The 14,046-nt window shown below is 39.1% G+C and overlaps 1 protein-coding gene across 1 annotated transcript in view; it reads left to right on the top strand.

The window, feature by feature from the left end:
• The window catches only part of snd1 (staphylococcal nuclease and tudor domain containing 1), a 164,854-nt gene that overhangs the window by 9,065 nt on the left and 141,743 nt on the right, over positions 1-14,046 (top strand). Inside the window, exons 5-10 of the mRNA XM_055054667.1 lie at positions 330-490; positions 1,763-1,854; positions 2,363-2,521; positions 2,606-2,712; positions 3,391-3,481; positions 10,170-10,274. Coding sequence (XP_054910642.1) covers positions 330-490; positions 1,763-1,854; positions 2,363-2,521; positions 2,606-2,712; positions 3,391-3,481; positions 10,170-10,274 — 715 coding nt within the window. The remainder of the gene's footprint in view (positions 1-329; positions 491-1,762; positions 1,855-2,362; positions 2,522-2,605; positions 2,713-3,390; positions 3,482-10,169; positions 10,275-14,046) is intronic.

Raw genomic sequence — 14,046 nt, 5'->3', positions numbered from 1 at the left:
TCTGCTGCTGGTGTTGTCTCGTCCCTAAGTGCTCAGATACCTTTTGTTTTTAGGCAGTTGCTCATCAGTTTTTGATTTTTATTAGGCAATTATCTTCATACTTTAGAATTATCTCGCTTAGTGTTTAGTTTCTAAACTGGCAAAAGTTCATTTATTTATTTTTTTAAGTTTGAATATCAAAGGTTCACCAGCATTTCTTTGGAGATTTGACATTAATTAGATTTAAAAAGTTTGTCCACATTACATGCAAGCATCCGTTGCAAACATTAAAATTCTTTGCAACCAACATGTGAATAATTAAGATGTTCCTTTTTTGTTTTTCTTTCCAGTCCAGAGCAGGCGAGACTCTGTGAACTGGAGGACCAATCAAAGGCATCTAAGAAAGGCATGTGGAGCGAGGGGGGCGGCACACACACTATCCGTGACCTCAAGTACACCATCGAAAATCCCCGCAACTTTGTGGACTCCTTGCATCAGAAGCCCGTCAATGGTAAGGACTTCTGACAAAGGCTTGGATCATTCTTGTAAAAAAACCAAACAAGGCAAAGGAAGTTGGTGCATAAACACAAATTAAATATTCTTTTTTGTCTGTAAAGATAATCAGGATTGCATCTTTCTTGTAAGACATTTGGCCCTGCTACACTTCACAAGGCCATCCTTTAATTCTCATCTCCAGCCTGCTCGAGGTGCAACGCTCCACTCGATTTATTTCCAGACGATTGCTGGGAACGGTGGCTCACCTCATTTCACAACTCTTTAATTGAATGGAGAAAACGAGCAGCTGATAGCTTTTCTTCTGCTTTCATCTCTTGTTGCCTTTCGTTCTTGCGAAATTCAGGGTCATTTTAAGATCAGATGAAATTATCCTGCGTGGGCACTGAAAATATCCAAACGGCTGCTGGGGTGGAAAGCTGAAATACCCGTGGAAAAAGTATACCTCAAAATCTTGCTCTGTGTAAAGAATGCTAATTTTAAATAGTTGGCTCAACATTCCCAGAGTTAGCTAAAGATGTTTGAAAATCCATGCAAATATTTCTAAACTCATTAATAATTATGAGCGCCTTTTTTTCTGCTGACGTATTCATATCCTTTGAGGTCTTTCATAGCACAGACTTCAGTATATTCTGTTTGGATGGTATTTAATTTGATTGGCCAACATAACTAATATGCATTTGTGTCCTGTCCAGCTGAGTCAGTTGTTTGTAGAATCACATTTATGTGCAGCTACAGCTGTGTGTTTCTACTGGTTTTGCTTAAAACGAAACTGAAATTGCTTTCAATTTGCAAAACGTCTCAAACTTTAATAACATTGTTTAGGAATATTAGGTTTTCTTTCTTTAAACCTTGTTTCTTCATCAGATTTGCCTTGATGTAACCACTGCATCATAGCTATGGGTTTACTGTCATCGTCTATCAGGTTTTGATTTAGAAATTCCCTTTGCTTGGCTGCATTCATCTTGCCATTGACTACAAAAAAGAGTCGTATTATCATAATTTTGCCACCATCAAATATAAAAATGGGAGTGGTGCGTTTAGGGTCATGTGAAATATCACTTTTCTTTTGTGTGTCGATCAGATGGGAACTTCAGGCTCATCTAACCAGAGCACCTTCCAGACATGTTTAATAATTTTTTTGTTTGTTTAGCAGCAACTGTATACTGTCTGACAGGATGATTATCTTTCTGAAATATAATGTCCATTAAAAAGCTGAACTTACCAGGATATTATTGTCTTCCCTTGTTCACCTGTTTCTTCCCCTCAGCCATCATTGAGCACGTGCGAGACGGCAGCGTTGTTCGTGCCTTGCTGCTCCCAGACTATTACCTGGTCACCGTTATGCTGTCTGGTGTGAAGGCAAGTAGCATTGGATGTACTTTAGGATTTTCAATACTATTTTTATTATTTTAATTTTTTAAATTACTGAATAATTACCAGACTAATCATGAACTCATGAGGAGTAATGACACTTTTTTCCCCCCTCTTCCTCATCTGCTTTACTTTGACTGATCCACTAGTGTCATATCTGAGCAACTCAATTCCCCATCCATCTCTTTCACCCAGTCTAGCCTTGCCAGTAGACCACTCAGGATAACTAATCTTTCTCACGTCCTCCTTGAGGATATTAAATCTATTTTAAGGTGTTCTTTGTCTCAATGCATAAAGGCTTGTCATTTTTATGTCTGTTTTTATGCTGCTTTCAACAAAAGATTTAATATTACAGCTACATCTGTCAGGATATTGGACAAGCACAACAATGTTTATGCTCACTGTATGTACAAAATGCTCCTTTACCAGTAAATGGTAATTGTATGTAAAGGATGCAATTTTATGTACTTGACTGTTGTTTCTGGTGCGACTACAGTGTCCCACGTTCAAAAGGGAAGCAGATGGAACAGAAACACCAGAGCCATTCGCAGCAGAGGCCAAATTCTTCACTGAGTCCCGGCTTCTGCAGCGAGATGTTCAGATCATTCTGGAGAGCTGTCACAACCAGATCATACTGGGAACCATCCTGCACCCGGTAACACGTGCGATTCAGGCCTTGGTGTAGACACTGGCAGAAAACTAGGCCTTTCGTCTTACTTTGTGTTTATCTGTGGATCAGAATGGCAACATCACAGAGCTCCTGCTGAAGGAGGGCTTTGCTCGCTGCGTGGATTGGTCCATGGCGGTTTACACCCAGGGAGCTGAGAAACTCAGAGCTGCTGAACGGTGGGACGTTTTAGACTTCATTTTTAGTTTTATCGTGATTCTGATATTGAGCAAAAAGACCTTGTAAAACATTTCCCTCCTCTATTTAAAATGCATCTTATACAACTAAAAAAACAAAATAAAACAAAAAAAGATATAAAACAAAATGATAAGTAGTTTTATGTATGCTTAGATTCACTGAGATCCATCTTTATCTTCAAATTCTTAGCTGCCAGCCTCCCTGATCAGTGTCAGTCTTTTTTTATGTGGCACCTGCAGCTTTTTTTAAATTAATTTATTTTTTTTACATCTTTATGCATTGAGGTCCTTTTGTTCCTAAGCAAACTGTTAATTTAGGTAAGTGATGGGAAGACACTCCAACCACAACAGCTGGAGTTTATATTTAGTTTATCAGATTCCTCATTGTTGATGCTTGGTTTGTGTCCAAATAGACAAAATGTTCAAATTGGATCCAAAAGCACATAAGATGGAGTCTTTTTATAAGGTTTTATGCAACCTGGTTAGTGCAGATTGCTGTTTTTGACATGTTATGTATAACTGCTACAGTTATACACAGTTTCAGTTATGCTAGGATTATGTTCGTTTTATTATTAAAATTATGACAGAGTGCTCTCCATTAAACCTTTATTGTTTTTTACTATGCAACTAAAACTTTATTTTTAATTTTTTTTATGCTAGATCTGCTAAAGAGCGCAAAGTTCGCATCTGGAAAGATTATGTGGCACCTACAGCCAACTTGGACCAGAAGGACAGACAGTTTGTTGCCAAGGTAAGATCCTAAAGTGCCACAACCTTATTAGTGTTTTCTGGCACTTTATAGATTTTAAACTTTAGCATTTTCCCATTTTGTATTAACTTGTTACCAATAAAACTCCCCATAGATACTTTGCAATAAATAAGTTCCAGTTAATTACCTTACATAGCTCTGGGTTACAACAAATGTTGCCTTTTGTCACAATCTAAAAAAACAAAATAATTTTGAACATCGTTAATTAAATTAAACAAATAAACTTCACTATTCCTTCCCACTGTTTGATATTAGGAAATCATAGTGGTGAAGTACTACTTCTGACATTTTGTGACATTTTGCATCTTGAGCAATAGCCTCTGTGTCATGTGTTGACATTCACTGCCGTGAGAAAACATCACACCTGGAATAAATCCAGCAACAAATATTGAATTCCACAAAATCCTTTGTGATGTCAGTATTGCACATAGTGATATTAGTGATGGGGTTTTTTTGGCAATGTTTGTTACAGCACTACTAGCAGATTTTAAAAATGAATTACTAAAAAAATAAGCTTTTCAGTGATTTTAATTGGAAGCATATGGAGAACGGTAAGATGTTTAGTAAGTATATTCAGGGGAGGACCATTGTGAAGTGAAACAATAGCACTATCATCTTGCTGAATATGAAGAAAAATGTAGCAGTCTTGAAGCTATTTTGGGGGGCAAATGGTCCTTATGGCATTTGTATATCTGTAACGGAATCGCAATGTGACCTCAGAAGCCAAAATTTCAGTGATATTGGCTTCGGATATTATAGACACAACCTTGGACACAAAGAAATGTTCTTAATATCAAGTACAGATGGATACAGTTCCCTCTCATTGTCCTAACTTATAGATTCAAACCTGGGAAGACTGACTTCTTGATTTGTTTTGGTACTGTAGCCTAATGTGATTGTCTCCAAGAGATGACAAGTTATCTCTTCAGACTTGTTACTTTAATGTAGTTTAGCAACTGTAGCTGCAAATCATCAGTGTGAACTCAGTCCCTTCTGTAAACATTTTTATAAGTTGAAACTCAGACCTCATTTTGTTCAAAATATATAAGGAAAATTGAAGGAGGGAAAAAAAATCTTTTTTTTTTCTCCCTAAAGCCTGCATTTGGTTTGTGTTCGCCCCCTCTGCACCCTAAACTTTTTAAGACGCTGAAAAATTCACAGCTAGCCTGAGGGTTACATAAAAGGTGTTGCTTAGGCAATCTGCTTCCAGAAGGGTTTTAATAAATTGCACACAGAGAAGAAATTCACAAACATGGACAGTGCTTATTTTTTCTCTTATTTGAAATGAATAAAACATTTCTATCTTTCGTGTGGGCTGCTTTATGTCTTAAACTTATCCAGTGTGGGATAGACCGGTCATTTTGGTGTTTACATCAACAAGAGGCATTGAGGTTCTTTAGACATATGGTCTTAATGGCTTTCAAAGTTTTTGTCTGTAAGCTGAAAACCCTTTTAACTGTAAACGTCTGTCTTTGTTTATAACTTTGCGGCTGACAGTTGTCATTCAAAACATCACCACTAATAAATCTGTCGAAAAACTAAGTGCACAATCGACAGGCATAAGGTTTCTCAGGCATGTTATTACTGCACTATATTCACCCCAGAGGCATTTGTCGCTAGATAATCCTGCAGTGTAAGGACTCTCAGAAGGACACGTCTATCCATCAATCCTGTCATCATCCAATCCTCCTTTATCCACGTCCACTCAACTTTTCACTTCTTATTACCTGAGTGATGGATAGAATAAGAAGCACAGAAGGTCTGATTCCCACGAGTCTCCAGCTGATTGTTTTCTTTTTTATGTTTTTTTTTTTTTCTTTTTTTACTTTGTCATCTGTCTTGTCTTTTCTGGGTTGAGGATAGAGATGTAGGCTGTTGTTCTCCCCAGGTAATTACTGACCTGCACAACGATGTGCGGATTTGCTTGTTTTTCCTCACTTTTTCCAAATTTTAAAGCAATTTGTCAATTGCATATAAACAATCTGGGTGGAGGCAAAATAATGCATTTTCAATGCAAAAATTTGTCACACCACCAAGATTTAAAAAGTATGTTTCTGTAAGTTTTAACTTATTAGAAACTTTTGGATCACCAACCTCATAGTAATAGAAGGATAACGGGGAAGACTGAGACAGATTTGTGATTTGTATGATTTAGTAACCTGATGTTAATTCATAACTCGGTCCTGACTTTTTTGTTTTTTTCTTTTATCACCAATAGAAGCAGTTCAGCCTTTTGTTTGATCCACCATATGACCCTGATTCACAAACCATGATGGCTTGATTGTAAAAAAGTTTTGGATGTTCCAGTCTGTTCTGCCCTCTCCGTCCTCAATGTGTTTTTGTGGCTGACTTATCCAGAATCCAAGTGGTGATCTCAGCAAAGCCCCAGGTGTTTTTTTTTTTTTTTCTGCAGCCAGAGTAAAAGCATAGCCCACTGAGGAACAAATATGAAATAAAATAAAACTTTACCAAACTGAGCTTAAATGTTTCTTCTTTGATGACTAGGATCCATTGGGATTACTTGTAATCTGTCGGTAGACTTGAGATGACGTGCTATGAATCGGCTCAATTGAATTGAACATGAACAAAAGACTACTTTTGTTGAGTGGATTAGCTGCACTTTGTTCTGCAATTTAACACCAACTATGACTATGACATCTGTGTCACATTCACAGAAGGCAGAAGCTGAGTTGTATGGATTAATTTAATCCAGTGTTATCACAATTTACAGCAAAATGTATTGGAAAAACCAACATTCGTTTTGCTTTTAGAGGTTTAACCATATATTGTAGAAGTGATTTTTAAGGCCTGGTTTGGCCAGCTTGCACTTGTTTAAGGTGAATTCAATTGTGTTCTATGTAAAAACATTGTCCCACTGAGCTCTTATACAACATTGAATTGGATTAAAGTTATACAGATATCGATAAGTAAGAAAATTGTTACATTTCTCTTGTATCTACCCTATTTTCTAAGCTTCTGTTAATCTATTCAGCCATTGAATTATCCATCGCTTCAGTCCCTTTTGTAGATGTTCTTGCATCACTGCATCCATTTATCCCTCTATTAACCCTTTTGACCATAAATCCATCCATTTCTTTCTTCCTTCTTTGCTTTGTTCCATGTTTGTATGTTCCATATCTAATGCCTGATCAATTTACAAATATCCAAGGCATTCATAAAGCCAGATAGCCAAACAAAAGTCCAGGTCCACCTGTGAACTTGGTCTTCGAACCTTTTGATTTTGTTTTATTCAGGATGTGACTTGGGGGGGCTGTACCTGGTTTGACAGGGTTTATAGCTGCCGCTTTAAAGAAATTCTAGGAAAAGCAGTTTTTCAAGCATTATATAGAGTTTTGTTTTTTCCCTCTCCAGAATAATTTACCCACAGTTTTGTCAGCCACTCTTTTGTTCCCCTCTGCCCAGCGACTACACTGAAGTCCTCATCACACCCTTAGAAACAATCCAAGTTGATGTGCAGCCCTGTAATCGGGCTGACAAAACCACGTCCACTGGCAGTAACACAGAAACTCAAAGCATAGTTGTTTCTTTCAGATAAGATGATATGACTTGAGTAATGAGCAAGTCCTGGCTAGACCTTTATTTCCACCGGAGTAAAAACTAACCTAATAGATTCAGGTGTCAACCAACACATTTCCCTGACAGTCGCCAAGATCCCTCCTGCGCAGTGACTGATTCTGGCTGCTGCAGTTGTCATGTCTTCCTCTGGCAGAGGGTGGCAGTAGATCTCCACCTGTAGTATCAGATTAGACAAGTGAGTCATGCTGCCAGCCTATTTGTCTTCTCGGCCCTCATGGCAACAACTTTCTGCTCCATTTTCCTATCTGTTCACCATCTTTTCCTCTGTCTCTGTGCCTGTGATATTTGCACTGAAATTACACTCCGTCTCTCTGGCTCGCTCAGTCTTCCCGTGCGTGTTGATTTGTTCGTTTCCCCCCCCCACCTGTCCCCAAGGCCTTCCCCTGGTACACTCCAGCAGCTTCCTATTTCAAGTCTCTCATCTCGCGCTCTCGGACCGATAATTAGGCAGTAAAAGCTAAACCGTTTTTATTCTGTTCCTGCCACATTCTCTCTCTTGCACTTTACTTGCTTGGGCAGGCCTCAAAATGACCTTGTTACAGTGTGAGGCTGGTGTGTGTGTCGCTGTGTGATTGGATACACCCCCTTACCCCTCCTGCCACCCCCCAACCCTTGCATTTACTCATTGCACCTCCTCCCCCTTCCCAGTCTCTCTCCCTTCTGCTCCTGGTGTCTCTGGATCTCTCCCACTCAGCTCAGTGATTAGTGTATGATGTATTTTGGCTGCTGTTGTGGGCAGCCTATTTAGCATGTGGGTTGCTATAATTTCTGTTCTCTGGTGGCAAATGCAAAGGCGGTCTTATTTGCTTCTGCAGAATAATGAATTTCTTGATGAGCCTGACACACCTGGATCCATGTCTGAAATTTGTGTTCAGGAAGCTGAAACTTTTTTTTACTACTACAGCCACACATACACACAACCAACCACATGGCCCGAACTCCAGTCGACGCATGGCTCAAAGCTGCATCTTTCAATTTGCGGACTTTAACCTGAGCGCAACCTACTCTTGAGCTGCAGTTAGGCTGATGATGAGTGAGGCCATTTAAAGAAGGAGTGGGTGGCAACATGTGTAGAGCGATTGATTTCTCGGTCTCCAGCAAGTGGCCTACTTAAAGGCTCAGGGTTTGGATGCTGTTTCCATCTCAATCACATTGCACCCCCAATCTGTCTTGTTACATGAAAAAGCTCATTTACAGTATGAGTTAAGAAATATCTTTTTTTCTTACTCCCAACATAGTTTATAGCGTCTGCATTTCCTTAAGTCTTGCATTCATATAGCTAAAATGAAGGCCTTAAAATGTATTAAATTAAAAAATTATCAATACATTACTCAGGTATGTTCTGTCAAAAGTTTGAGTCGTGCTCAGACTTCTTCCTTCTTTCGCCAGCTAGCTGTTAATATATTATTGCTAACTAGCTAGATAGCTTTTCTGCATTTATCATGTTTTTTGCCACTAGCTCACTTCTTTTGCCAAGTCATACAATACTACATGCATTCTGTGCAAACTAAAACCTTTAAGCTTGGCACTATGTTTTTTTTTTATTTTTATTTGCATTACTTGTAATTCACCAAGATCCCCCAATCATCCCCTGTATTTATAGTTTTTTTGCTTTTACATTTAATTCAAGGTGGCACTGAAAAACCCTTAAGTTTGCTTTGCTGAAATCTGTTGCTACCCTGGTTTATAGAATTTAAGTGAACCTATTTCTGATTCCCTGTTGAGGCTTACTGTAATAATGCAGTCTATTGTTCCTGCAAATGTCCTAACTAGTACACAGGGTCCAGCTGAGCTGTTCTGTAAAGACCTCAGTGGTTTCTTTGAGACCTTTACTGAACAGCATAATTTGAGAAAGGAGATTTTAGACAACAACCGGAGTCATGCTTATCTGCAAGACTTTAAAGATTTAAAACAGTTAAATTGAATCTATAATTTCTCATCCAGCCTCTGCAGAGCTAAATTTGACACAGTGATATGGCGTTTCAGTCGTTTGAGGAAGCTTTGAGCAAGGCCACATCTAAAGCCTCCATGGCTTTTAAGCACTGGAGCTGGACTTGCCAGGCTCGGTATGTCAATAAGTTTGTGTTTTAGATTTATTAGAAGTCCAGACCAAAATCCTATAAAAAAACAAAAATCTGAGGGGAGACTCGACACTTTCATTTTTGTTTAATTTGACAGAACTTGAGCTCTTCTGCAAGGAACATCCAGATCAAAATTTAGTCTCTAGATGGGCAAAATTGGTTTAGATATACCTCTAAAGAAAGAAGCTGTAATTGAATCTTTGTGGATGTGACATGCACACTTTTCAGATAATTTGTAAAAAATATAGATGAATAAGAAAGTTGAAACCCAATTTTTCTGTAAGGTGATAAACATCTTCCTGTCTACTGTGATTTTTTTCTAGTTAAGCATAAATTCTCATATAAATCCCTGTAAAATGGGTAAATTTGAGGTTGTAATGCATCAAAATGTGAATAAGTCCAAAGACAATGAATACTTTTGTAAGGCACCATGGTTACTCTTCCAAACATCTCTAAGCTTGTCCATCTTCTAGAGGATGTTTGTTTCTTTTTAAGCCTTTTGTCCTCTTCCACTCTGTCTCCTCATCAACCCTGTCTGCTTCCAATTCCCTAGATAGGCGAACGTCCTCGTCCTGTCCTCTAAACCTCGCTGCCCTGCTGGGAGGCCTGAGCTCACTTAGTCAGTCAGGACTTCACTCTGTCTTAACTCACTTTCATTGCCTTCTGCTCACAATCTAGCCACACTGTTGTATTCCACCTACTTTTGACTGAATCTCTTCCTCTTCATTTATCCTTTTCATGCTCCTTCACTTCCCATTTTTCTTTCAGACTATCTGCTCGCTCACTCACTCAGCAAAATGCACTGCTTGTGTTTGCGCTCCTCCACTTCTCTTCAATGCAGGACTGTGATGACCCCAAAGAGTTTGTAAATGTGTTTGAGATGAAGCAAGTTTTTAAAAATACTTTTACGTTTTGATTAGAGCTTCTCAGATTTAGCTGCTGATACTGGATCATGAGCTTGTTTTGACAGGTATTGCCTTTTGTCATTGCAGGTGATGCAGGTGGCCAATGCCGATGCCCTGCTGGTCAAACTCAACTCTGGAGAATACAAAACCATCCACCTGTCCAGCATTCGCCCTCCGAGGAATGAGGGAGAGGTACAGAGAAACCTGTCAGACTGTACAGATGATCACTTTTACACACACTAACTTGGTGTTTTCCAGTTATTAATATACATTCAATAATATCCTCATTCAGAGACGTTTGTCTCTTGATTCCCCCTTTCTTTCACATGGGGATTTTCTATCTACAAATAATTAATATTAATTTTGACCACTTGGTGGCGCCCTAAGTTGGGACACATGCAAACACAGTAAAACACTTGCACACACCCAGTGGTTGCAGCACTGCAGAGTAAGGCTAATCGATTTTTTTTTCCTCTCCTATTTTTTTTTTTTTCTACCACACTCTACATCATTCCTTCGAATCCGCTCTGGACTGTGAAAATACTCGTACACGGACCCATACCACTGACCATGTGATGCTGGGGAATGCATATTTATTGACACAGATGGAAAAAGCTGTGTCTGTGCAGCGATTCCAAGACACAGATGTCTACTGTGTGGGATGTCTCTTGATCATCCGTCTATTTTCTTTCTTTTTTGTATTATTTCCCCTTAGAACTGAGCTTCTGTCAAGACTTTAGAGTACAATCTAAAGTCTTCTCTAAGACGAATCCCTGTTCGTCTTAGAGACTTCTTTGGCTGCATGTTTACTTGGAAAGCTATCAGTGGCACCTGGGAATAGGTGCAAATGTTATGCATATTTAAATTCAGTTGTTGCTATGTTTGGTGTGCTATTAATGAATGAGAAAGTCATGCTTCTTGTTTCTGCTGCTCCTGTTGTAAAAGTCAGGTTGCACATCTGTCAGAACTCTTTTTGTTTTGTGTGTGTATTTTAATTGTTTTTAAGTTTCTCCTCCTATTCTATGTTGTTTCCTTTTCATTGTTTATTCCCTCCAGCCTTTTTTCTTATTGTTGCCCTTTTAGTTTTCATTCCCCGCCCTCATTACTACTCCTTCTTTCTCGCTTTCTTCACTGCCATTGTTGGTGCCTCTCATCATTAAGATGCTGCTTTGTATCTTCCCTTGCCTTTCATCTGTTTTTCTCTTCTCTCTTCTTCACTGTCACTTTCTCCCCAGGGCATGCACACTGTGGTTAGGATGTTGACCTGCACTACTGCCCCTCTTCTGTGTTAATTCTTTATCTCTCTGTGTTTGTGACAAGCTTTTGGGTAAAAAAAAAAAATCTCCCTTTTTAGTCTTTCTCTCTTATTCCTCCAAGCTCACCACTTGTCCTCATAACTATTCTGTCCTAGTTTTAATTTTTAATTCTAATTTTTTACCTTTCCAGATCTAATTTTCAATTTTCTTCCAATTCTTCCCTTTTGTATGTTATGTTCCTTTTTTTCCTGTTCTCAGTGTTACTCTAAAGTGTTACTTTATGCTGTCTGTCACTCCGTCTTCTCCTGCGCCAGATGCTTCAGCAGTATGTGTTTTGTGCTTCATTACACTGTCGTATGTTACAGGGAGCTCCGGAGAGAGGAGCCCAGATGTGAATCTGATGTGTGTATTGTATTGCTGTGACACTGGAACACTTGTGTACTGCTATTATTTCACCTCATGCATATTTATTTGTGTAGCTTTGTTTCATCAGACTGCTGCATAAATATAAATAAGACTAATCCTGCAATGAAAATGTAATTTCTAAATATGCAGACGGTCATTAAGGCACCTGATTGCATTTTTATCAGATTAAATAGCGATAAAGCAAACAGATGCATATTGGAATACTTTGCAGTTCTTTGTTTACATGTGAATTTATTTAGATTTAGTCACTGTTATGACTGCAGATGTGTGTTCACTTTTTAGATCTTACGTTGTGCATAAAATGTTGCAGCCTTTCGTGTTATTTTTTAACAAGGGTTGTACATGGTGCTACTGCTGGTGTTGTTTGTTAGCTAGTTATTTTTGTCTGAGCAAAAGAGCTCCCTGCCTGTCTGTACTGCTGTTGGCTCAGCTTTGAGTGTTGTCGCTATGGCAGCAGTGCAGAGTTATGATGGGTTTGTAGATGAGACCTTTTAACTGGAGCTTTCCTGAATTTTCTTTTAACTGAGCAAAATACAGTGCATTGCAAATGTTTCCATACCATTTAACATTTTTTTGGTACGTTTTTTTTTTTTTTTGTCACAGCTATTATTTTCTTTGTCATGGGATTACTACAAAGCAACACATCATTGTAGTGCAGAAGAAAAATGGGTACATAGTGACATTCTTGTTTTAATCGATAACGCTTGACAGGCTGTTCCATCCAGTCCCCCTCTACTCTGACAGCCTAGATAAAATCCAGTACAAACAGTTGCTGTTGTCGGAAAACAGCAAATTCAAATAAAAACCATTGAAGTTTGAGGTTTTGACACAACAAAATGTTGGCAACTTTTCGGAGGATCCTTTTTTGTATTCAAGCAAAAGGCAATTTTCTGTCCGGTGTCATTTCGCAGTGGAGTCTGTGCCTGGCCACTAAATTAAGTAAGCTGTTGCTGGATATGAGCTTAATTTCATGCCCTGTCCGCTCACCTTTACAGATGCAGATGTAATGTTTCTCCTTCAGTTGCTGGAGGCCATGTTGGACAGTGTAATCTTCCTTTTATTACAACTGCATGAGTGATTTTGATGGTCAATAAAATAATTGTAAAGCATCTCCAAATCATCCGCAAAGTATCCGCAGAGAGACAAAACGTGTAACGTGTTTAGCCGGAAGCTGAGGGTTGGGCTTAGTGAGTGTCAGGTTGTAATGGCTGTATTTTTGTTGGCTTTTCAGCCGTAGGGGTGACTCTCATCTTAAGGTCAAGACAAGAGGAGGTCACAGCAGGTATCTTTCAGCCAGAGGCGCTGCACACACTGACATCATGTTGGCTAACATTGTCATGAGCGAGGCAGTTTCTTCCTTACAGTGCAGCAGATGGACGTAAAGACATTGTTACGGTTTGAAGCACAGTTTTCACACACATGCACACAGACACACACAGACGTGGCTGTTTAAGCTTGGTTAGGCTTTGTCAGGAAACATCTTGAAAATTGGCGTCAGACCATACACAAAGATGGGCTCAACAGACAAGATGTACAGTTTCTCTGTTTATAAAGACATTTCAATTGTGTACATTCTAATAAACAAAAAAATTCAAATAAAACCGCACAGAGAATTAAAAATGTGAGAATTTTGTTAATGTACTGTTTATGAATATATGCAGATTTGTCTCCAGGGATTTCTTGTGCCAGTTGTTTTTGGCTGGATGTGTGTGTGTGCTGTTAGACGGTTTATTCCACAAGCAAGTCCATTTATGTGTGTGCGTGTGTGTGTGGTGTTTAGTAGTATGCAGGCCAGATGCAATGTACCAGTGCACTGATGAACTGTGACAGGTCCTGCCAAGCCCCTCTCCACTCCTCGTCTCCTCTGTTTCGTTTTAGACTCCCAACACCACAACTCTTCCCTTCCCTCTCATGACTACACTAATTGTGCTCAGACTGACAGTTTAGTGGACCAATGGTGTGTGCCTGCAGGAAAACATGGGACACAAGTGTCCTCACTCGCTCTCATCTCTCTTTATCCTCTCTGTTTCTCCCCCCAGCCCTGGTTACCAAAATGGTATATCTTCAGATGTGAGATATTTTTAACTTGAGAGTTGAAGCCATCATTTTTCTTTGTTTCCTCTTCATCCCCCCCAATTCCTCTCTTCCCCATTTTTTCTTCACATGTGTCGTAGGACAAGCTGGGTGTATGCCTTTGAGTAGCTCGTTGTTACACCCACTCACACTCGTATTAGTGAGTCAGTCTGCGACCATAAAATCTCGAGTGTTTTTTGGGCGTTTTA

The sequence above is a fragment of the Poeciliopsis prolifica genome, unplaced genomic scaffold (assembly GCF_027474105.1).
Source record: "Poeciliopsis prolifica strain line A6 unplaced genomic scaffold, Auburn_PproV2 SCAFFOLD040, whole genome shotgun sequence".
In the NCBI taxonomy this organism is placed as follows: Eukaryota; Metazoa; Chordata; class Actinopteri; order Cyprinodontiformes; family Poeciliidae; genus Poeciliopsis; species Poeciliopsis prolifica.
The sequence above is the reverse complement of the archived record's forward strand: the minus strand, read 5'-3'. Positions and strand labels throughout refer to the sequence as shown.